Below are 25397 nucleotides of genomic sequence, written 5' to 3' on the forward strand. Positions count from 1 at the left end.
AATCGTTGAATCCGTAAGTTCTTTTTTTTTTAAAGTTCAATTCATTTATTTCTTGGTTTAAATTTCTAAATTTGGCTTTTTTCTATTCAGTCGGTTCCAAAGAAGAAGGGACGTTTGGTCGGTTTGGGTCGTCGCACCCGGTCGGTTCCTCCTTCTTCTGCACCACCGCCCTTTGTTGATCCAGAAGTACTTACGGCTCAGTTGAAGGACAAAGATGATCGAATATCTTTGTTGGAGACCCAGATGGCGGCTCAACAGGCGGGCTATGAGGCACAGAGGAGGCTGAACCAGCAAATGATGGAGATGATGCAGAGGATGTACCCGAACGAGGTGTTCCCGGACGTGCCAGACCCGTAGTTTTTTTTTTCCCCAATCTCGGAATGTTTTATTTTTATTTGTGAAACTTTGAATATTAATTAGTATGATTTCAATTTTACTTTTAATTTCATATTTTCGAATTTAAATTTCAGAAATTTTATTTTTTCAAAAAAATTAATATTTTTTACATTCCGAGGAAATTAATTATATTTTTCACTAGATCGATCGATGCGTTTTTGAACAAAAACGCATCGATCGATCCGTTTTTTTTTTAAAATATAGCGAGGGACATTTCCCTCGGAATTTTCCGAGGGACAACTCCCTCGGAATATACCGAGGGAACAGTTCCTCGGAATAAACCGAGGAAAAAGTCCGTCGGTATACTCCTATCGATCGATGTATATATGTCCAAACACGCATCGATCGATGAACTTCCGAGGAATTATCCCGACGAAGTTCTACCTCGGTATATTCCGAGGACTTTTCCGACAAACAAGGGATCCTCGGAATTTCCTCGGAAATTTATTTCCTCGGAATTCCGTCGGAAAATTCCGAGGGATTTCAGAGGAAAAAAGAAATTCTGAGGAATTATTTCCGACGACGTGTTTCGTCGGAATTTCGTCGGAATAACGATATTCCGACGAAATTCCGACGATTTTTTCCCTCAGAATCCTTGATGTTTTCTTGTAGTGAACTGGTCAATGGGTATCACAAGAACAAGGGAACAAAGAAAATCACGATCAAGGTAGATATAGCAAAGGCTTTTGATACTCTATCATGGGAGTTCCTTTTTACCTGCCTTGAAGGTCTTAGCATACCCCCTCTGTTCATCCGGTGGCTCAAAGCGTGTATCTGCACAACAAGCTTTATGGTGAGTTACAATGGCAGCGTCAATGGCTATTTCAAAGGAAAAAGAGGTTTGAGGCAGGGAGATCCTTTATCTCCCTACTTATTTGTTATTGCAATGAACTTCTTATCGCTAATGCTCAAAAAAGCGGCTGCAGATAACAAGTTTAAGTACCATTATAAGTGTAAGGAGACAAAGCTCACCCATCTATCATTCGCTGATGACCTGTTGATCTTCATAGATGGCTCTATGGAGTCAGTCCAACAGGTGCTTATGGTGCTCCGCGAATTTGAGCTTCGATCAGGCCTGAAAGTCAGCATGGAGAAGACAAGTTTTTTTGCATCAGGTCTCACGGAACAGGAGTCACAATTAATCCAAGCCACAACTGGAATGCACATGGGATCATTACCTGTTAGATATCTGGGTGTCCCGCTAGACTCCAAGAAGCTGAGCCTCACCAGCGCTGAACCGCTTCTTCACCAGATAAAAGCGAAATTCTCCTCTTGGTCTGTGAAAACCCTGTCCTTTGCTGGTCGGCTTTTGTTGATCAAAACGGTCATCGCTGGAATCAACACATTTTGGTGCTCAACCTTTATCCTCCCAAAGGCCTGCATAAATAGAATCAACTCTCTCTGTAGCGTTTTCTTGTGGAAAGGCGATGTGGAAAGTAGAAACACAACTAGAGTAAGCTGGGAGACGGTTGTGTTACCCAAAGATCAAGGAGGCTTTGGGATAAAGGACTTGCTTACATGGAACAAAGCCTGCACATTGCGTCTACTATGGCTCTTATTCTTCCGTAGTGGCTCAGTGTGGGTTGCGTGGTTCAAAGAAGTAATCCTCAAGGGCTCTATCTCGAACTACTGGACAACAAAGCCTAGCTCCTCTTTCTCCTGGTTAGCAAACAAACTCTTAAAGCTCAAGGACACGGTCTTCCCTCTCATCAAACTGCGAATTCAGAATGGTCTCTCAGCCCGCTTCTGGTTTGACAACTGGTCACCTTTTGGGAAACTATACGACTATCTCAACGGATCATCCTCGCGCCTTGGAATCTCTCTCAATCCAACTGTGGGATCTTTGATCACCAATGGAATATGGCGCATCCCCCCTGCACGATCAGAGGAGCAGCTACAGTTACAAACTTATCTAACAACTCTACAACTCAATGGGGAACCGGACTACTATGAATGGGAATTGGGAGTTCCTACCGCTTCTAGATATTCTACTGGTGAGACTTATAATTACCTTAGGCCCCAGAGGCCGCGAGTGAGATGGGTTGATGTGGTTTGGACGAAACGTGGGATCCCTAGGCATAACTTCCATCTCTGGCTGGTGCTTCAAGACAGGATCCCAACGCGTGATAGGCTTATCAGCTGGGGATTGCAAGTGAGCCCTTCATGCCTTCTATGTAACGCCGCAAATGAATCACGCGATCACCTCTTCCAAGACTGCTCCTTCAGCTTTAATCTGTGGACTCAACTTGCTAGGAAACTCCGACTATCACCGCTCAGGAACTGGGATGCTACGCTAGGCCAAATGATCGCTCTACCTAAAGGTAAACCCCCAACTCTGCTCTCCTATCTAGCGTGGCAAGCTATGATCTATTGGTTATGGAATGAGAGGAATGCGAGACTACACTCAAACACCTTCCGCTCGGTCGACACCATCTACACCACTATCTATCGCCAACTGAAGAACAAGATTCAGAGCTTCAGACCTTCGAACCCAACGATGTCTTCAGCGATGATGCAACTTTGGATCTAACGACAAGCATCTGAATGGTTGTTTGTTTTGTTTGGGCTTCACTTTATTTCAACTAAGGTTCACTAGATATGGGTTTCTATAATTGGGCACGGCCCGTTTTAAACTAGGCATGGGGGTTTGTAAACATTTTTCTTCTTCTGCCTTAAATATGAAAGCCTTTTATGCAAAAAAAAAAAAAAAAAAGAAATACATGATGAAAAATACATAAGCCGGCATATACATTTGATTTTATTTTATTTTTGAACACAAGCCGGCATATAAATTAAAAGTTCTTAGAATTATAAAAATAAATCTGCTCTTTTCTCCCTCTAACACTGTCTTCCAGTCACAGCTTTGTATTTATACCGGACAAACTATATCAGGCTATGAGTACGTTCTTGTTTCAGAAAAACAATCCTGTGAATTTAATTGGTTAGACTTCGTATATGTTGATTGTCTTCCAATGATTGCAATTTTATGAGAGAAAAAAGTATGTTGAAGTAGTTTCAGTGTTTCACCTAGTTGTAATAATATCAAACGAAATGACAAAGAGCAACTTGTTCACTCTAAAAGGACCCAAGCGTAAGCTGGCCAATCAAAACATTGATCGATTCAGAATCAAAGTAACGTGTTAATAATCGCCACACGCTCCCAAACATAGACTCCCCACCATACCAACTAATACTGCCATTAGTTTAGCTTTTTTCTTTTGTTTTCATAAATAGGAAGTTTTGAATTTCCAACTCCTCAATTATTAGAATCACGATCAACAATAATAATGCACACTACAGAGTTATAGATATCAATTATTTATTCAAGTAAGAAACCCCCGTATCAACTGGGATAATGCTAAACTAACCTTTTACGAATTAACATCTAAATTTCATTAAACATTTTTGGAGGATAATGTTGCTAAGTTTGAAAATATTAGCTTTCTTCGACCAATCAAAGTATCATAAATATTGGAATGGTTATAATATTTGTATAAATAACATTCTTTGTACATTCATGTTCCTTTAATATAATTGAAGATAAAATCATTTAGATTTTATCTAAAAATGGAAAAGTGGATTTTTTTTTTTTTTTTGTAACACATGGAAAAGTGGAAATTATTACGTAGAAATCTCAGTCTACATTTGATCAAAAAAAAAAAAAAATCTCAGTCTACATTATTGAACATGTGTGATGAAATGTAGCATGGTACTTCACTCTATAGAGATAAATTGAGGTGGCAAGATCCAAAATAAAATTGTTTATATGATACATTGATACTTCACTCTATCAAGATAACGCAGATGTTTTATAATACTGTAATGAGAATTATCGTTGCTTTCTCTTACAAGAAAGGTTACATACCAGGTCATAGATAAAATAAATCTATTTCATATAGTATATTCCTATTTTTATTCAAGTTTTTCTTTTTTTGAGATTTGGTGATTTGTTCACAATAATTGTTGTGGAAAGATATTATTTTCCTCTCGAGCATACTGACTTGTCGGGATCATTGATTATTAGTCATCGCCAATTTTTTTTCGCAGGTTAGAGCCAAAGACTGAAAATAAATATCTAAAGTCGTGGGGGCATATTGATCGCAAAGGAAAAGTAAACACAATCCGCTATGCTGTGAAAGCTTATTATTACTTATGACCAGAGGTATATAGTTATACAAGTAATTGACCGTCTTATTTAGACCGTCATAAGAGAAAAGGAAATCATATTCCTAATAGAAATTGGAATAGGAAATAATATTTATCCTAAATACATATGGAAAAGGATAAACATCAAGTATAGATAAATGTAAACTCTCATTCGTTTAAGTCATTAGTGAATGGGACGAATGGATAGCTGATGGGCCGGACGGTTTGAACCTGATATGGGTCGATCACCACTAGGTTTATAACACTCCCCCTTGATCGACACATCCGGTTCAGGGCTTGTAACATGCTTAATGTTGCCTCATTAAAACCTTTCCAGGAAAACCCAGTGGGACAAAACCATGGATAAGGAAAAAGAATACAACACATGAACTCCCTCTGAATTGTACCCCCGTGTATGTTCTTCAAGTTGGCGCATGGACAATTTGATAGTTTAGCTTCATGGGCGCCAAGTCTTGAACTGGTCCTTTAATTGGCATGTCCCAAACTGATAGATAAATTTCATGGACGTGTGGTTGGTGTAGACATGGTGAAGAAGTCGACTGACATATCATATGACTGAACTTGTAGTCCTTTGAGCTTCTTGAACGTTGATGTAGGAATAGCTCTTGCCGAATTGTAACTTGAGTTATCTTGTAACTCTCATATCTTCTGGAACTTCATTAAGACATGGTCAAAACGTGCATCTTTGCAGCTGACCACTCTATGTCCTGGTCGGACGGATGGCACTCGACCAGTACTCGGATGGACCTCTAATTTGCGATCAAACTTTACTCGCAAGTCCTCTCATGTCCCACGGATCCTCTAGTCACATGGCTTTGCCATACCGTGGACACTTTAATATATATTGAGTTATCGACCCAAACACATATGAATCACTTGGCTTCTCACGGACATGCCTTCGTCCATTCGGACATACATCACCCGTATGTGCTAATGGCTTATCCATTATAGCCGATCTTTCTTCATTGGTAGATCCATGTTGAGTTATAGACCTTGTCTATACTCGTCCATACCCCATGAGTGTCTAAGGTCATATCATTAATAATCATTGCTGCAATGAGTTTTATAATCTCATCAAACTATGGATCTGTAGTCAAATACACTCAAGGACCTTTATACATGGTTATCGATCTTTCTTGCCTTAAGCAATGCCATATCCATTTGACCTCGACCAGACATACTTCTGGTCACTCTCTTGGACCATTATGGTTTCCTTTTATCCACTGATATAAACATAATGGCTTGTGCTTACATTGCAGTCCCATACTATAATCTTATTACTTGAAAAACATCGCAGTCCACACTTTCTTTGATGGCATCTCATGACCTACTTGCAATGCTGATTTATTATAAACACAAGGGATTTCTTTTATAAGAATATATGGACTGATTTGGATTGTTCTTTATCGAACTCCTTCACTAAGTTTTACTTAGTCTTATCATATTCAATGCAGCTGCTTTTGCTTCAGTCCATGAACAACTTAGGAACAATGCTATTCTTTGAGAAATTCTTTTCTCATCTTTCTGGTACCTTTATTTTCTTTATCCAGTGATCAATATACTTCTTACTACACCATTATTTCTTTTGTTTCCAGACTTCATCAATTTCGAGTTTGTGTAGTAGCATCCACCACATAGGAGCATATTTCCTTATAATCTGTTCATTTGGTCTCTATGAGTATCCTTGTGTAACAAGTCATTTTTTGAATGCTGTAAGTAGTAATGGGAACGACCTCTTGACTACTTAGTCACGTTCCACATCTCACGATTTTCTGTCCCTCACAAGACCCATTTATCCACTGGTCTATATCATCAGATGGCGTTTCTATATATTTGGCCAATACGCCCATCTCTTCTTTAAACTCTTTAAACCTCACGTTTTCTTTTAATCTGATCTTTATTCTTTATGAGTAATCTTACGTGGGTTCATGATTCTCGCTTTATATCTTTAAACTCAAGTGCTACTTTCTTTTATGAGCTCTCTTATATGTAAATACATCATTGGTGTTAACACTCTTATGTAGTTCCATAGTGTTCCAGACATGATCTAATAAATTTGAGATCTTATTATCCAGGACCTTTACTACCTTGCAGTTTGGCGTCCCAAACTACATGGTTTGGTACCTTAGATGTTTAGCTGACCAGCCTTATCTCTCTATCTAGACTGGTTTCCTTTGAACTCGGATTTGTATCATTCTATGCACCTTTCATTTCTTTCCGAGGTTTTTTATCTTTTGGAACTTATTGGTCTATCTTGTATAGACACTGTAGCAACTTGATTGTGTGTCTTAGGACATCAAATTCGTGGTGCTAAGCTGGTATGACTTAGTCATTCTTTTCTTTTCGGGTCAATGTGTCTGGCATCTAGTTCTGCTAGCTTTTGTATCATTTGATCACATTCTTTGGACGTCTTAAATCATATTTTCTAGTCCGAGGATCTTGCCAAGACAATGATGGTAAATACCATTCTATTTCTCTTATTCTCTTTTACCAGCTTATTTCTTTCTCCCCCTGATGTTGGATAGTCGGATTCATCAGTCATGCGATCCGTGTACCTGGCCATAATTTGATCACCCATATTTGGCACAAGGTCTCTTAAAAAACGTGGGAGAAAGACATGTTCCTATCCAACATATATTCCCAATCTTTTTCTCATCCTCTTCTGAGGTTCCATCCTAGACGGCACATATGTATGTGGTGGTTTATTCAAAATCTCTTAGGATGGTATATGTCTGGTTTATGACCCGTATTCATTCTGAGATGAGATTATTTATGCTCACTTATATGGCATGATGCATATTAACCTTACACATGTAAATCCTTGTGTCCCCAAGCATTAGGTAGTGGCCTTTGTAATATAAAGAATTCGGCCAAGTCTTACTATGGTCATAGACCATGTCACACGGATTTGTAGTATGTTCATGGATCACAGTTTGTCCTCACTCCCCCTCATGGACATACTATAATCACGTGGTACTTGGGAAATAGAGCCTAATGAGTTTCCCTTGTGTACATGTTACACAACGTGAGATTTTATGGGATAACTCTTTGTGCCTTTTGCAATATGTGCATCAATTTTTAAAGACCTGGATGGCTAATCCAGTCATGCTATAAAGTGTATAAAATTTTGTGGGTATACAGGTTACCATGGCTTTTGCCTTTATCATACTGATCCTTGGCATAGTCTAGATCAGTAGAGTATGTAGGTATAGTCTTGACCACTTTCTTATAAGGCCTTAGGCGATTTTCTTATAATCTGAAAGGAACTTTTTTTTCCTTTGCCCATTGGTTCAATGTGGAAACCATTCATGCTCAAGTCTTTATAACTCAATGGGTCTTTTATTGGGTGAATAAATTTGTGCCCCTTTAGGCAATGCCGTGGTCTATAATAGACTGACTATCCTTTTATTAAGTTTTCATTGTCATTTATCAATCAAAAAATCATCAAGCAAATCAAACATGATAACTAAAAACAACTCTTATTATTGCTATAAAATTGTAAATGACAAGCAAATCAAAGCAAAACATAAAACATAAAATCAGAATGTCGAAATCTCGTTTCTTTAGTCAATGTATAAGCCGGCCTCACAATTCATATATTTCCACACGGCTTCCTTGGATTCCTCCTTATCATTTTTAGCCTCATTGGCTTCAGCAGGTCTCATCTCACTGTTTCGTTGCTCAATGTATCTTTTCTGAAGTTTTTTAAATCTGCTAATGGTATTTATAACTTTCTGCTCTCTTTGCTCAGTTGTCAATAAGCATGACAATAGGTCATTATAGGTGGTGAAACCCTTAGCCTTTTGTGATAACAACAAATCCTTTGGATGGAATGTGGGATATGTTTTATATAGTAAATCCTCATTTGTTATCACTTCACCACATAGTTCAAGACTATAGGGGATTTTCATCAGAGCAGAATTATATTCGTCCACGGATTCAAAATCCTGGAACCTGAGAATCTTCCATTCATTCATGGATTTTCGCCATAATGCCATTGAGTATATGGAATTTAGTTTTGTCCAAAGGTCACAAGGATCCTCAATATTTAAGTACTGATCTCTTAGATCCTCAGTGAGATGATAGCGCATAATTGTTATGGCTCTATGCTTTTCACTTTCAACTGCATTATTGCCATCAATGATACATTTCCCGAGTCCTCTAGACTTCAGGGCAACTGAAGTGTTCATTACCCATTCTAGATAATTATTTCCAGAGAGATTTAGGGCAACATAATCCGAAAGCTCAAATTTCGACTTCTGAAACATATTATTAATCAGTTCAAGATACAACCGAGTCAATAAAATCAATGCATACGGTTTCACAAGTCTCTCGACCAAACAATTAACTACTCGACCATGGTGCGAGAAAAACAAGTATGTGAGGTCTATATGATGCTTTAGGCCACACGGCCTTATAAAATTGTGATGCAACAACCCTAGAGGTCGGATTTTATATCTGAATGCAATCAAAGCATCAATCATAACAACAATCATATTCAGACCGATTTTTAATCAATGTGAGAGCAGATCAATAATTCTTATGTTTTAACTTTTCTTAAAACATTTAGTATGATCAAGCAATCATAATAATAATGCAAGTATCATCAGATCATATTAGGGTTTCAAGGCCCATTTTTCGGTTTGATTTTATCAATATCAAGCTTTACAAAAGAATTAAATCAGATCAATTAGTCAATTTTAGCAATTATCTAGCAATCCTAACAGTAAAAGGAAATTTTCCAGCAAGTAGAAAAGGAAATTTCAGGAAAAAGAAAATTTTCTACTTTTAACACAAAAGGAAATTCACAATTCTGAACAGATTATGGTTTTAATCAAAACTAGCAATTTTCCTAATCAGTTCATTCGATATTCAAACAATTAATCACAATATGGAAACTTGTTTATCAATCGATTTATGCAAAAAGGAAAATTAGGGTTTTCAGCAATTTAACAATTTTAAGATCAAATTCGATTCTAAACAGTTCTATTTACTTAAACAATCATCAAAGATAATTTAAGGTTTTAATCTAGCAACCTAAACCTTAGATACATCAAAATCAATAAATCAAAACAGTCAGATCAATTTAGGTTTTTGATATTTCAGCTTTTCAAAACATCATAAAGGAAACAGATCATATAATTTAGATTTAGGGTTTCAATGCCCTTACTGATCAATCAATGTTCTAGCAACCCTAACAGCCATTGATCTATCAACTTAACATGAAAACAATCTAACCAAAACTTAGTTCCATATGTTAGGGTTTCTATTATCCTAGATTAGGGTTCTTCAAATTTTAATGGTTCAGATCTTTATCAATCAACCAAATTCAGTGTAGGTTTTTTTAAGTTTCGAGTTTTACCTTTAGAAACTTATGGAGTGTAGATTTGGACCACCAAAGAGAGAAGGAGGCCGCGAGCTGATCGTTCTTCGAGTCGGGTCGCGGATGGGCTGCTTGCTTGGTCGGATCTCGAACAGGGAAGAAGGAGAACGTCTAGTTTACTTGATCACGTCTAGAAAGAGCTAATGTAGCAGATCGTGACGGTGCGTCAGTGGTCAGATCGATAAGCGGTTTGCAGCGTCTGATTCGTCTCGGCGAGAGCTTCAAGTTGATATATTGCTCGTCGTCTGGGTCCTCACGGTTTGGAAGAACGATCTCTTTGAAGTTCTGTCGGAATTACAGTTTTGTGATATTCGACTGAGTTTAAGGAATTTCGTGGGGGCTTAGGGTTAGAGGCTATCGTGCTGATAACGTGTTATAAAAGAGATGCTGTGAAAGCTTATTATTACTCATGACCAGATGTCTATATTTATACAAGTATTAGACCGTCTTATTTAGACCGTCATAAGAGAAAAGGAAATCATATTCCTAATAGGAATAAGAAATAATACTTATCCTAAATACATATGGAAAATGATAAACATCAAGTATAGATAAATGTAAACTCTCATTCGCCTAAGTTATTAGCAAATTGGCCGGATGGATAGCTGATGGGCCGGACGGTTTGGACCTGATATGGGTCGATCACCATTTGGTTTATAACACAATGGCCCATTTTTACTGTATCGATAAATTGATATGGGAATAACAATTATAGCCTTCCACTTGGGACCGCCATTACCGAGCGTGGTACACGCGATCCACTATATATATCTACACAGGATCTTATCACTCTCACTACCAAAACCTCAAAAGTTAGCTTTGGGGATCATCAAAGCTTCTTCATCACCATGGATCCTTACAAGGTACCATGTTCTTCTTGACTCTTTTGTGCGTGTGTGTGTCTTAAATAAATCATGATTCATTATGGTTGTTTTTTTCACTGGTTTAATAATAAAAAGAAAGTTAAACTCCGTTAGATCTTACCCTTAACATGTTTTTTTTTCCCAAAAGTTGCTGAGCTACTGGAACACAAAAATGTGTTGCTTAGCTTCTATGATTGTTTTATCTATAAGGTGGGTGATGTTGATTTTCTTCGCTGGCTATCTTTAAAACGTTTATTGTGTTATTGTTCCTAGCTACCCTATATTTTAGAAGTTTTTTTTTTTTCCATCAGGTTTATATTATTAAAAGCAAATGGGTCACGCCCAGATACAACAGAAACACCAAATGCCCAAACATAAACGGGCTACAACATACGGCCGAAGCCCCAAACAACTTAGACGGCCCCTCGGCCCAACCTTACAAAACCGGACGATCAAGGTCCATGAGAGAAACAAGGAAGCAGAGGAAAAGACACGTGGGATGATCTACACCATTCAGACCGGCATGCGTTTCTCCGCCTCAACTTGCCCTTCATCGACTCCGGAAGAAACCGGAAGAGATCGCCGGACCGCTCGTTTCGCCGGAGCTCAGATACCCGCAGAGCCTCCGCCGAAACCACCTATTTTCCTTGCTTTTACATCATGTCGGAGGTCTTTCTCAAACCATCGAGATCTCCCCCGACACAACCAAACTTCCAGCCACTAGAGAAAACATCGTTCTACCCGCACTGTCAACACGCGGAAGAGATCAATCGAAACACGAGATCACCTCCGCCTTTGAACCGCTTAAAACCCTAGACGCGCGCATCGAGAACCACCTAATTGTTGACTTGACCGACTTCACCTCGGCGGAGAGCTTCATCATCAAAACGAGAACTCCTCCGCCCTGTCCCAGAACCACCTAGACAGTAACCACTTCTAGCTTCGCACTAAACGAACAATAGTAACCTTGACCCAAAAGCTTCGGGTTTCTCATCGGCAGCGCGGATCTATGAAAGCATCCGCACTCCGTCACCAAACCGGCGAAGGTAAATCTAAGGAAGACTCCCTTCCCGGGAACTTGAACCGGCGTCGGCGGAGCTGAAGGAGCCTCCACCCCCCGGAGAAAAGCCGGCGACGACGGATCTGTGGTAGCCTCCATCTCCCGGAACCACAACTCGAACATGCAATCCGATCTTCTCACGCCACGGCCTCCACGCGAGCGCGTCGTCCCTCCAAGCGAGGAAACCACCTTGGATGATGGCTCCAATCCAGAGCTCCGACAAGGCACTCCCTCTCATACTCCTCTCTCTCCTCGCCGAATTCCTCAGCCGTCTCCGCTCTTTTCTCCTCCATCCGTCAATTTAAAATCGGGTCAATAACGGAGAGATTACTCATCCGGCGATCTTATCCCTTCTTCGCCGGTGAGAACAATCTCAGATCTACTCAAAACTTCGAATTTCGCATCGATCTGACGATGATGGAGGAAGAAGACGAGACTCAGTCGATACAATCTCCACGAGATTCCCTCTCACCAGCTCCGATTTTACCCACGGTGGCCTCTGCAACGAAACCCCCTCCCTCCTCCTCCTCTCAATCTCCGTTGGCTTTGGTAGTTAAGACTCTTTCCGTCAACAGATACGTACGAATCGGCGGAGGCGGAGGAGGAAGAGACGATTGCTGGAGCGAGGAAGCGACCCCTTAGTCCTTTGTATTTGATAGTTTTTATTCTATATATGATTTTAGAAGTTATTTTGTTGTTTGTGTTTTTAACTGTTTATTTTTGACCAAAAAAAAAAAAAAAAACTGTTTATTAAACACGTGTGTTCTAAAAAGGGTGTTTACTCGATTGTTTATACGTCTGACCGTATACTATTTTAGTGATTATCTGATTAATCAGATCTACACACCTGAGTAATCAAATCTAGACGATAGATTAATCAAAACATAAATAAATCTAACTAAAATTAGATCTATTCATATGATTAATCGTACATAAGTATATTTCGTCTTAATGAAAACACATATCTATGACCATCCAATCCGCAAGTAGATAGTATGAAATATTGTTTTTAACAAACGTTAACCTGTATATGAGGATTGTCGTAGTTATTCGTACTATAAAAAATGTTCATCTATCCATCAAAAAAAAAACTTGAATATACGAAAGACTTTAAAAGCAAAGCAATAATCGAATAACTTTTTTAGTTTTATATGATAAGTTTTACTTAATAACTTTTTCAAAAAAAAAAAGTTTTATTTAATAACCCTATATCTTCGACATGGTACTGTTTTTACCACCCAAAATTAAAAGCTTATCTGTCAACCGAAGTTAGGGTTTCACCGTATGCTGATGAACAATCGAAGTTAGGGTTTCACCGTATCCGGATCCGACCCGGTGAACCGGGTTTCGTTTTTGTTCGGGTTGCGTCATAAAATTTAAATTTGGGATTGTTAATAGAAAAAGACGCGGTTAATAGAAAGTGATATCTTCCAACTGAAGTTAGGGATTCACCGTATGCTGATGAACAATCGAATAATGATGCTTGCAGTATCGTCCATCGAGCGCGTACAACTCTCCATTCTACACCACAAACGGTGGTGCTCCAGTCTCGAACAACATCTCGTCCCTCACCATCGGAGAAAGAGGTATTTCGAAACTGTAAACCTATACTTTAAGAGTTTAGAGCTAGGATCTTGTTAATGAGAGTGATGAGTTTTCTAAAATTTTGTTATTTTTGTTGTGGGAAGGTCCGGTTCTTCTTGAGGATTACCATCTGATCGAGAAGGTTGCCAACTTCACCAGAGAGAGGATCCCTGAGAGAGTGGTTCACGCCAGAGGAATCAGTGCTAAGGGTTTCTTTGAGGTCACACATGACATTTCAAACCTCACTTGTGCTGACTTCCTCAGAGCCCCCGGTGTTCAAACTCCGGTCATCGTCCGTTTCTCCACCGTAGTTCACGAGCGTGCCAGTCCTGAGACCATGAGGGATATTCGTGGGTTCGCTGTCAAGTTTTACACCAGAGAGGTAAAGATTTTTTTTTTTACTTTTTTATTAAATGTATCTATATATTTGACTTTTATGAGAATTAATATCAACGCAACAGATAAAAAACTGACTTGCTACTGGTATTCAGGGAAACTTTGATCTTGTTGGGAACAACACTCCGGTGTTCTTCATCCGTGACGGGATCCAGTTCCCGGATGTTGTCCACGCGCTGAAACCAAACCCAAAGACAAACATCCAAGAGTACTGGAGGATACTGGACTACATGTCCCACTTACCAGAGAGCTTGCTCACTTGGTGCTGGATGTTTGATGATGTTGGCATCCCACAAGACTACAGGCACATGGAAGGCTTCGGTGTCCACACCTACACTCTAGTTTCCAAATCCGGAAAAGTTCTCTTTGTGAAGTTCCACTGGAAACCAACTTGTGGGATCAAGAATCTGTCTGATGAAGAGGCAAAGGTGGTTGGTGGAGCCAATCACAGCCATGCAACTAAGGATCTCCATGACGCCATTGCATCTGGTAACTATCCTGAGTGGAAGCTTTTCATCCAGACAATGGATCCTGCGGATGAGGATAAGTTTGATTTCGACCCACTTGATGTGACCAAGATCTGGCCTGAGGATATCTTGCCTTTGCAGCCCGTTGGTCGCTTGGTTTTGAACAGGACCATTGACAACTTCTTCAATGAAACTGAGCAGCTTGCTTTCAACCCTGGTCTTGTGGTTCCTGGGATTTACTACTCAGATGATAAGCTGCTCCAGTGTAGGATCTTTGCTTATGGTGACACTCAGAGACATCGTCTTGGACCAAATTATCTGCAGTTACCGGTCAATGCTCCCAAATGTGCTCACCACAACAATCACCATGAAGGTTTTATGAACTTCATGCATAGAGATGAGGAGGTATGTCTTTAGTACCACCACTTGAGATAAACTTGTTGGTCTTTTTACTTGAAAATCAAAATATTTATTGGTTGTTTGCTTTTTTTTGTAGATCAATTATTATCCCTCAAAGTTTGATCCTGTCCGCTGCGCAGAGAAAGTTCCTATCCCTAACAAGTCTTACACTGGAATCCGAACAAAGGTTCGTGATGCACGCCATGTCTCCTTTAAATCTTCAAAACCTTATCTTATTTTAGTTGAATTGTCTCCTAAAATAGCCTTTGCATTGCTTATGTGTTTGCAGTGTATCATCAAGAAAGAGAACAACTTCAAGCAACCTGGAGATAGATACAGATCATGGGCACCAGACAGGTTAAAAGAAGTCTCAACTCTCTTACATAACTCTCAAAATTTAGCCCAAAAAAAAAAAACTCTCTTACATAAACTCACTTGAGAAAGCTTAAATTACTAAACTTCAAATGTTATATTTATGGTCACTACAGGCAAGACCGGTTTGTTAAGAGATGGGTAGAGATTCTGTCAGAGCCACGTCTCACTCATGAGATCCGTAGCATCTGGATCTCTTACTGGTCTCAGGTCAGGACAAGAAACATTAAATCTCTGCTTATATATTTTTTGTTGAATTTTAGCTAAACTAACATTCTTAATCTCTTTATCTCAGGCTGATCGATCTTTGGGACAGAAGCTTGCAAGCCGTCTCAACGTTAGGCCAAGCATCTAATCTTCATATTTGCTTGTCGTCCAAAAAGTATAATCGTGATCTATCTATCATCTGTCGGTCGTTAAATTCCTTAATAAAATTATTTCCTGGGCTATTATTTCGTGTCTGTGTAATAATGATGCATGTAATCTTCTAAACCGATGTTTCCTCATGTTTTACTGTCACTCTCTTTGTAATCTCTTGAGAATAAATCAATGTTTCTTGAAGGAGTATGTAAGAGCAACATTATCCCACATATTCATTTAGGGGTTCTTAATCTTTTTTTTAATAATTTTTAGTTGGAAAAGTGAGTTTTAGAGATTTAGTTAAGAGATGGTATATTTGTGTGGTCCAATGCAAGTTTCTTATTTAATGGTTCTTAAAAAAAAATCTTAAACATTTTGTTATTAAACTTCAAATTTATTGATTATTAGAAAGACATTAACATACATTTCAAGATCAAACATATTTTCAAATGTAATAGATTGGGGTCTAGTAAAGGTTGACAACTTACATTTCCTCCGCCAGCGACTTCAATTGTATCTGAATCAACAGGAAAATCAAATGACTGAGCCAATTACAACCAATGGATAGAGGAAAGATAAAGCACAAAGCCACAACAACACAAAGGCAAACCTTTGAAGCTGATTCAAGACTTCCAAGATCCTTATGGAAGTCCAGTAGATCTGATCCCTTGGAAGCAAGGACCTGTAGAAAGAGATGTTCAGACCATTTTCTAAAAACAACCCTCAACAGAAGAACCTAAAGGTTGCTTTTTGAGATTGTGCTTTTTACCTTGCAAAGATAGTGCATGAGAGTCATCTTGCTGTTAGCAGCACGTGTATCGCTTAGTTTTAATAAACTGTCCAACTTGAATCCCACTGCAGCGCCTGCACAGAAAGCAGAACAACGGTTTTTATCAACAACAAAGGATATGCGTTCAGACAAAACAAGTAACAAAGGCACCCATTCCTAGATCAAGCCCACATTGAACAGATAAATCTTACCCCTCGCAGTTCCTTGGTTCAATGTGTTCCCCAGGTAAAGAATCTTTTTTCATAATTTCTTTTAGCTTTTGTGAAGTACGAACCTGGTGAACAAGCAATGAGGACAAAAAGGCTAAGAACGAGAAATATATATATGGACTAAAGAAAATATTGGAGTTAGTTCTTGCAAGCATCTGACCTCATCACACGCGGAATTTACGGCATTTTTTGAATTCTATTATCTGCATATAAATCATTCATTAACAATAAGACCACTAATTCAAAACTACATAGACACTGAATCAATAACAGTAATACCACCAGACCTGAGTGCCGAATTGAATCTTGAAGGAAAACACTCTCATCTTCGATTCTACTCGTGGCACCTTCATTAGCTCTAGGAAGTACTGTGGTAACCAAATGATCGAGACCAAAACGTATTAGCTAAAGAGATTGTTAAAAGTTTAAAACTATCTCAAGATTCAAACAGACCTTCTCACACTTTCCCAATTGCCTTGTCACCAGTGTAGTTCTACAGCAAAACAGTCAAGTAACAAGTAACAACCAAGATTGAGGACTCGTGTCAATAACAAGTGAATAATGCTAACCAAGAAGAATGATATATTCCACAAAAGACATCCGAAATCAAAGAAACAAGTCAATACGACGAGTCCGACGTAGTTCTCTTCTTCGAAAGAGCTTCATGTCACTTGATCGGTACAGACGCGAGTCCGACGAGACAGACGAGAGTCCGACAGAGACGACGAGTCCGACGAGAGAGACGCTGAATCCATCATCAGATCGTTGAGAGATGAAGAAATCGCCGTCGGAGAGTTGCTGTGATTTCAACGAAATCGAAGAAAGGAGAGAGACACGGGTTTGCTTCTGAACACCCATAACACAACATGTGTCTCAAGACACGGTATCTTCCTTCCCCTAATTAAGATATGTTTTCTCTTAATTTACCCAATTTTTTTTTTTAAATCAGTTAATGCTAAGATACAGGAATTGCATACTGCGAGCATCAACATTGGGTAAGTTTCTTCCCATCACCTTTCATCATTATTTAATAATATAAATTAGTTAAATAAATAAATTTTAAGTAAAAATAAATTATAATCACTTATTAGATGACAAGTGGAGAAAATATCTTCTCATTTTTGTTAGAGTACCTTTATGAACGTATATGTCTCTCTCCTTTTACCTTTTTTTTTTTTTTCTCTTTCATCTTTTTCTTATTTTTTTCTTCTATTTATTTGACAAGAGATTGTGTGAGACCCACTGCTGATGCTCTAAGAGTATCATTAACCCAAAAACCCACTTTGGGTCTCTTAATTATTTTTAATTATTAAAGTTACTTAAAAGACCTAGTTAAGAGAAACCAATATTTTTGTGCTCCAATGGGAGTCTCTTATTTAAAGGTTCTTAAAATTTTTTTTAACAAAAACACATGTGAAGGAAAAACATGAGAGAAGAAGGAAGAACAGACATATGAAAACATCAACGTAGACAATCCAAGTTATTATCAAACATTCATTCATATTCATATACAGAGAGTGATGAAAGGGGGAAGAAAGAAACTGACTTGAAGGGTGGATTTGCAGTGAGAGCACTTGAAGCTCACTACACACCAAAACAAAACCCTGTCCACATATCAAAGCAATTGTTTTCAATGCAATTGAAGTAAACCAAAAAAGATCATATCACGTGAACCAAAAAAACACGATCTAACGATCAAAGCGTTAGATCAAACGAAAGGTGACAATTGATCTAAGCATCACCTTCTTCTAGATCAAAATACAGATAAAGATCTCATATAGTTGATAGAAGTAAGGGGGTTGTATGATAAAAGCACAGTTTTCATGTACAGGAAAAGAAAACATATATGGTTGCACAAAGTTTACCATCTCTGGATAGCTTAAAGCATACAAATCTTCTTCGGGGATCCAATCTTCCATGACAAACTCAGGAAACAGCCGAGTAGAGCCATTTGCAAACAACCACTGACCCTTTTCAACATTACGATAGTTAGGGTATTGCATTTATATAAGCTATATTCTCATATGCTAGTGTTCATATCGAAATTTCACATCTTTTATACTTCAAATCTACCATTAGAGGATAACACACAAAGGATTGATTATAGCTAAGCAAAAGAGACAAGCCTTTAAGTCATTGATTCAACATAAATTACACTTTGATTATGGTCTAAGATGAAATTGAATTGGATCCGGGAATCAATATAACCAGAAAACAGGATCAAACGAAATCATATTTAATCAATTCTGATAGAGAAAATGAAGGAAATACCCAAATGGAATTGGTGACCACATTGGAGCTTAGCACTGGATCTGGAACCGTCGTCGACCACCAACTCGAGGCAAATCGAGCACGAGATTTCAACAAGAGACGAAGCATCCTCGTTCCCGCGTTTTCCAGGGACATCTGCGGCGGAATCCGTCGATTGGCTAGCAATCCGGCGGTTGTTACGATCATCGTCAGCATTAGCTCCGGCCATATCTCCTCAATCGGAGGGAATCCACAACAAAAAAAAATCATCTATGTCGCTCTCTCTCCGAATTGGTCTGCATTTTCGAAAGCCAAGCGATAGAGAGGAAGAGACGAAGAACAGAAGACTTCGGTTTTTTTTTTCAACGCCGTGTGCTCGACACGTGTACTCTAAGGAACGGCTCTTCCATCCCTTAATTAAGAGACGCCTTTTGATTTAATTACAATTTTTCTTTTTCTTTAAATCACAAATATCCTAAAAACCCTGTCTAATTGTGCTCTAAATAGCTTATTATGGTGGAAAGTAATAAATATATTTTATTTTGAAGGATACTATGAAATGAAAACAAAGGCTTGTCTAATTATAGCTAAAGCAAAGACGTTATTATCCACACGTCGTATAATGGCTGGGCTACTAATTCGAGAAAATGGTCATTGTGGGACAATCACGTGGTACCCACACGACCATTTCTAGATATATTGTCTCATTTTTCTACGGTGGGCTAAAAATAAGATATGTTTGATCGCGCTATAAGAACGTGTAGGAAACAGTGGAGGCAACACACGCCGATAACGTAGATACAACAATACATTACACCACAAGGAAGCTAAGTTCGGATCAAATCAGTCTTTTGCATAATGGATCCTGAAAGGGTATGTTCATGTTGAAGAATACTTGAATATAATGGTTGATTTATCATATACTTTGTGGTGGTACTGTCATGTATTAGGAAACATCATCATTTGCCAAGATTTTTCTTCAATTACATTTGTCTTCTGATGATGATGGATCAATTGTTGGGTGCAGGTACGTCCTTCAAGCGCTCACGATTCGCCCTTCTGGACTACAAACTCTGGTGCTCCAGTCTGGAACAACAACGCCTCTTTGACTGTTGGACCCAGAGGTGCCTCTTTTAACTTATATATATATAAACTATGGTTTCTATGCCAAATACTTATGTTATATTCTTATATTAATAAAATTTATGCGCAATAAAGCAATTAGTATATATATATATATATATAGAAACTATGGTTTCTATGCCAAAATTTTATGTTACTCTTAATGTTTATTCTTTTAGCTTGTTTGGTTAGATATGTGAAGCTATATGGTTTTTATATCTTGTCAGGTCCAATCCTACTGGAAGACTATCATCTGATCGAGAAACTAGCCAACTTTGACAGGGAAAGGATTCCTGAGAGGGTTGTTCATGCGAGAGGTGCCAGTGCCAAAGGTTTCTTTGAAGTCACTCATGACATTTCAAACCTTTCTTGTGCTGATTTCCTTCGAGGCACTGGTGTTCAGACTCCTGTCATTGCTCGTTTCTCTACTGTAATCCATGAGCGTGGCAGCCCCGAGACTCTCAGGGATCCTCGTGGTTTCGCCGTCAAGTTTTACACCAGAGAAGGGAACTTGGATCTTGTTGGAAACAACTTCCCTGTCTTCTTTGTCCGAGATGGAATGAAGTTCCCTGACATGGTCCATGCGCTGAAACCAAACCCCAAGTCTCACATTCAGGAGAACTGGAGGATACTGGACTTCTTCTCACACCACCCTGAGAGTCTTCACATGTTTTCATTCCTGTTTGACGATGTCGGCATCCCACAGGACTACAGGCACATGGACGGCTTTGGTGTCAACACTTATGTCCTAATCAACAAAGCTGGAAAAGCTCATTTCGTGAAGTTTCACTGGAAACCCACTTGTCCGGTTAAATGCTTGTCTGATGAGGAAGCTATCAGAGTTGGAGGAACCAATCACAGCCATGCAACTAAGGATCTCTATGACTCCATTGCAGCTGGGAGCTTTCCAGAGTGGCATATGTTCATTCAAGTCATAGATCCTGACCATGAAGACAAATTTGATTTTGATCCACTTGATGTTACAAAGATCTGGCCTGAAGATATCTTGCCTCTCCAGCCTGTTGGCCGCTTGGTTTTGAACAAAAACATTGACAACTTCTTTAATGAGAATGAGCAGCTTGCTTTCTGCCCTGCTATTGTGGTTCCTGGTTTCCATTATTCAGATGACAAGCTACTCCAGAGCAGGATCTTCTCCTATGCTGATAGTCAAAGGCACCGTCTAGGACCAAACTATCTCCAACTACCTGTCAATGCTCCAAAGTGTGCTCACCATAACAATCACCATGAGGGTCTCATGAACTTCATGCACAGAGATGAGGAGGTAAGATTATCCGAATTGAGAATCTCTCAAGTTTTTTTTTTGAGAGACTTGCCTATTAAAATGTTGTTACTTTTTTTTTGTGGGAGTTTCTTTGAAAAAGATCTCAATGTGCCCTAATCAACTCTTTAAAATGCTTATTTCACAATCATTTTTTAAGTTTAATATGAACTGCTTGAGTTGATTTCCAGGTGAATTACTTCCCTTCAAGGTTGAACCCGGTTCGCCATGCTGAAAAATACCCTCAAAATCCTATTGCCTGCGCTGGAAACCGTGAGAAGGTCATAGTTCATCTCCATGCATAATTAACGTACACATAAGAAAGTTGTATAACAAATGTTACTCTTTATATGACAGTGCATGATCGAGAAGGAAAACAACTTCAAGCAGCCAGGGGAAAGATACAGATCCTGGGATGCAGACAGGCAAGAGAGGTTCGTGAAGCGTTTTGTTGATGCACTTGCTGAGCCTCGTGTCACGCACGAAATCCGCAGCATTTGGATCTCTAACTGGACTAAGGCAGACGAATCTCTTGGACAGAAACTAGCCACTCGTCTTAACGTGAGCCCAAACTTTTAAAGACTTAAGAATGCCCCCGTAACAGAACATGCTCCTCGTACGCATTGGTTTCGAAGTAATCTCTTTGGTAATAGATACATAAAATAAAGCAGTGACGATAAAACTTTTATAGAAGGGTATATAAATCACTTCCAGTGCTGAGATATTCAAAATAAGTTTCTCAGCTATGAACTATTTTGATATGTTTTTTGTTAAATAATTAAAGCCGTTTGTAAACTGATAAATGGTTAGTAGGTTCCTATAAGTATTCTATTTTATTTTATTTTATTTTATTTTTAATTTTCCCACTTTTTAAAAAAAATTGTTATTTTGAGATTTATATTCAACGAGAATTTCTACGTTGAAGAAGCTCTAATTTCTATTTTGTAATCTTCTTTTCCAAATATCAACAAATATTTTGTAAGGCAAATAATAAGAAGCTGTTTGGGTTATATATAATTTACAAGATATATAATCCGTTGGGCTACTTCAAATGGATTTATTCGTTTTATATTTTGATCTCGAATTAGTGTGCTTATCCCCTATATATTATTTTGAAAAACATTAGAACTTCTTTTGGTAGTCATGTGTCATCACTAGGATGATTCTTAAAATCATTAGAGAAATAGGTCGGTCCATTTAATTATATAATAAATTTTTTATTAAACTAACCATAAATTCATTATTAATGTTCTTTATTATTTCCTTAAATAAAAGTTACGAAATTTTCTAATACGGCTAAAATATATATGACAATTAATCATTTTGAATAATAAAGATTTGATAAAAATTAATGTATCTTCTATCATAATTGTTTAATTTTAAACTATTAAAATCAATTAAACAACTACATTAACTATATAATAAAAATTTAGATTTTTTTGTATATGTTATAATTTAAAATTTTTAAAACAACTATAAAATACTAAAACTGTTAAAAGTCTCATATTCAAATTTTGTGATCCATGGTTTAAAATTTTTGTTGTGAAAAAATACAAATGATTACAAAATTATATAAGTAAAAAGTCTAATTTAATTAATTATTAATATTAAAAGATATATATTTATATACCGTTTTAAAATTTAAAATGTTAATCTTTTAAAAAAAAATTCAAAAAGACTTTTCGAATTTTAAAAAAAAAATTATAAAAAAGTTTAAATTTGAAGAAATATAATTCGAAAACATAAAAAATATTTTTTTAATTTTTTTAATGTATTTATTTATTTAATTAATTATTTATTATATATATTTAGAGTAAGAATATAAAATATTTTGTCTTTTAATGAAGAATGTATTTTTGAAAATGTATGTTTAATGAGAGAAATTGTCACAATTACCACATTCATTGTACCACTTTTCATGTTTACACTAACCACTCTTACCTTCACTTTTAATGAAGGGTAAAAGACATATATACCCCTATGACTTAGGTTTTAGAGTTAAAGGGTGGGGTAGGTTTTTTGGAATGTGAAATTTAGAATTCTAATAAATATATAAATAAATACTTAAAAAATATATAAAATTTTAAAAAAAATAGTTTCAAACATAATTTTCAATTTGAAAAAATAAATTTTGAAAAGAATAAAAAAATATTTCGAAAACAAATTCAAAAAAAAAAATTATAAAAAAGTTCGAATTTGAAAAAGTATAATTCGAAAACATAAAAAAAAAATATTTTTCTATTATTATTATTATTTTTTAAATAATAATTGATTATATATAGATAACAAGGGTATAAGAGTCTTTTGCTACTTAATTAAGAAGATATTTTTGAAAATGTCCCTTTAGTAGCGGTAAAGATGAAAAGTAGTACTATAAAAAATACAAATGATCAGAAAACCATATGAGTAGAAAACATCATTTAATAGACATTAATAATAAAAATATACTATGTATGTTAATATCATTTAAATGTAATTATAGATTTTATCAAATAGAAAAAATATTGTTTGGATTAATAAAATTGATTTATATGTTCACACCAATTTAATTATAATTATATATGTAATAATTATTGATTTTTAATTAAATGTATATTTATTATTTTATTATATGTAAAAACATATAATACATAAATATTTTTTATGTATAATGTTTATCCCATCTTAACCTAGTAATTAATTATTCCAGATTTGCATCTATGACGTGAGCTTGTAGTTGGAATATTATTGTGGGTATAAAGTCAGACGCACGATCATGATTAAAAACAAAAGTTTTCTCAAGTATGTTCATATTATAGTCATCACTTCGGAACTTTTAATTGGTCATTGTTAGGATGCAAGATCGCATATTACAATTTATATTTTTTATGTGGGGAGTGGGGTTGCTAATTATTCCGCTGCTAGTGGGAATGAAAAAGAAAAATGAGATCAGCCCATTTTAATTTTATATTCTTTAACAACTTGGTCTAAACTTTAATTAGCTAATACAGTCTGACTAATCTGATGTCTCGACCACTACTTTTGGTCTTAAAAGAAGCTCAGCTCAAATTAGGTATCAGCACATGGTTCCACAGAAAACCTGTATAGAAAAACTTAATCACCAATTATTATCACTTCCATGTATGCTTTGAAGTATGACTGCAGTGGAAACAAAAAGTATAACTGCAGTGTCTAAGTTATTAAAAAAGAATATATATCCTCCAGATTACGTATTAACATATGCGTAGAGGTTAGACGCTACCATTTTGTGGATTTAACTAGCTACAAAGTTTAATTTTAAATATTTTAATAATGAGTTTGAATCATCCATTTTTCTTATGGTTTTAAGTTGTAAGGATTTGTTTTTTGTAACAAAAAATATCTAAATCCACAATATCGTCATGTTGATACCATACCAGGTTACATTAGTACCTTCTCTGCTGTGGCAGGTATTCTAACGTATCTTTGCATAACTAAACTAACTAGTACAACATGATCTGCCAACACCAAATAATCATGCTTGGAGTACTAGTTAACCGGTTAGAGTGTATATCCATCTTTATTTAGGTCTCAAAATAGTAAATACCATTGGTGTTCTAAAATACAGTTTTCAATTTCACAAAAGAAAAAAAAACAACTTATTAAGTTCTAGCGTACCAAATTATAGATCGAAGTTGCGCATCTTAAGAGATTGTTAATTTAATCTTCCAATGAGTTGTTATTGTGAATTGTGTTAGCTAGTGGTCCAAAAACTTGTATGTATTTAAAAATCAGAACAGTTTAAGGAAGAAACCAGAATAAACTAACGTGTTTTGGTTGTCGTTAACAAGATCTCGGATCCATTTTTAGGCAAAGTCAAAATCTTGATGACGAAATCAAGGAGACATTACTTTGATTGCATGTGACGGAACTGCTGTAAAATATCTAAGTCTTGAGGTGTATAATGCAGAGTATAATTTCGTGGGCCTTGGTCTACTAGGTCTACGTACCAACCAATGTACTCAACGTATATAAAATTGTTTCTCCGTACCAAAAAGAGGTATAAAGGTTTTTATACCTAACTAACGTGCAAAAATTTATCACAGTTATTTGAGTTGTGAGTGAATGATTCGGCCAAACCTTACAATCATTCGTCTGTCTACATTTTTCCTTGCACTTAATGGGCTCTTTTCTTGTGTAGTTCGTACTGTATCAATGTTGCAAGTTTTAATATTTTTTATACGTTTCACTACCATATGAAAGGAGATTCTATTCGCCGGATAATAATTTAAAACTCCGTAATCAGAATCTTTATTTTGTATTTGCTAAGTTTTATTTTCTT

General features: G+C 36.9%; 3 protein-coding genes and 1 long non-coding RNA gene across 9 annotated transcripts; 3 read left to right on the forward strand and 1 right to left on the reverse strand.

Annotated features, from left to right (window-relative positions):
• Positions 1-994: 994 nt before the first annotated feature.
• On the forward strand, positions 995-2926 carry LOC106408220. Its single transcript, XM_048757221.1, has one exon. It carries the CDS (start codon positions 995-997, stop codon positions 2924-2926), a length of 1932 nt encoding a protein of 643 aa, XP_048613178.1.
• Positions 2927-10658: 7732 nt separating this feature from the next.
• On the forward strand, positions 10659-15648 carry LOC106347262 (catalase-3-like). Its single transcript, XM_013786779.3, has 8 exons — positions 10659-10809; positions 13359-13455; positions 13558-13835; positions 13945-14721; positions 14813-14902; positions 15005-15072; positions 15204-15297; positions 15383-15648. Exons 1-8 carry the CDS (start codon positions 10795-10797, stop codon positions 15440-15442), a joined length of 1479 nt encoding a protein of 492 aa, XP_013642233.1. The 5' UTR covers positions 10659-10794; the 3' UTR covers positions 15443-15648.
• Positions 15649-15794: 146 nt separating this feature from the next.
• Positions 15795-19219, reverse strand: LOC106347264. 6 transcript variants are annotated; one of them, XR_002662233.2, is made up of 10 exons: positions 18718-19219; positions 18312-18410; positions 17993-18050; positions 16900-17343; positions 16734-16814; positions 16607-16649; positions 16429-16511; positions 16217-16311; positions 16058-16129; positions 15795-15964 (listed from the first exon to the last, which is right to left on the reverse strand). It is a non-coding gene; the product is annotated as an uncharacterized LOC106347264 (long non-coding RNA). The 6 variants fall into 6 exon arrangements; XR_007323424.1 differs by having other exon boundaries at positions 16900-16939; positions 17073-18050; XR_007323425.1 differs by having other exon boundaries at positions 16900-16939; positions 17016-18050.
• A 221-nt stretch (positions 19220-19440) lies between these two features.
• Positions 19441-22031, forward strand: LOC111210255 (catalase-1-like). The gene is made up of 5 exons (XM_022710538.2): positions 19441-19569; positions 19724-19820; positions 20046-21100; positions 21289-21378; positions 21455-22031. The coding sequence occupies exons 1-5, from the start codon at positions 19555-19557 to the stop codon at positions 21674-21676; spliced, it is 1479 nt and encodes a 492-aa protein (XP_022566259.1). The 5' UTR covers positions 19441-19554; the 3' UTR covers positions 21677-22031.
• Positions 22032-25397: the final 3366 nt, after the last annotated feature.

Source organism: Brassica napus, chromosome C5, assembly GCF_020379485.1.
Source record: "Brassica napus cultivar Da-Ae chromosome C5, Da-Ae, whole genome shotgun sequence".
Classification (NCBI taxonomy): Eukaryota; Viridiplantae; Streptophyta; class Magnoliopsida; order Brassicales; family Brassicaceae; genus Brassica; species Brassica napus.

Coding starts and splice junctions, on each gene's coding strand:
- LOC106347262 (XM_013786779.3), top strand. Junction 14,722..14,812: donor TCATGCATAGAGATGAGGAG/GTATGTCTTTAG, acceptor TTTTTTTTGTAG/ATCAATTATTATCCCTCAAA. Junction 14,903..15,004: donor ACACTGGAATCCGAACAAAG/GTTCGTGATGCA, acceptor ATGTGTTTGCAG/TGTATCATCAAGAAAGAGAA.
- LOC106408220 (XM_048757221.1), top strand. CDS start 995: ATGTTTTCTTGTAGTGAACTGGTCAATGGGTATCACAAGAACAAGGGA.
- LOC111210255 (XM_022710538.2), top strand. Junction 19,821..20,045: donor TTTGACTGTTGGACCCAGAG/GTGCCTCTTTTA, acceptor ATATCTTGTCAG/GTCCAATCCTACTGGAAGAC. Junction 21,379..21,454: donor GCGCTGGAAACCGTGAGAAG/GTCATAGTTCAT, acceptor TTTATATGACAG/TGCATGATCGAGAAGGAAAA.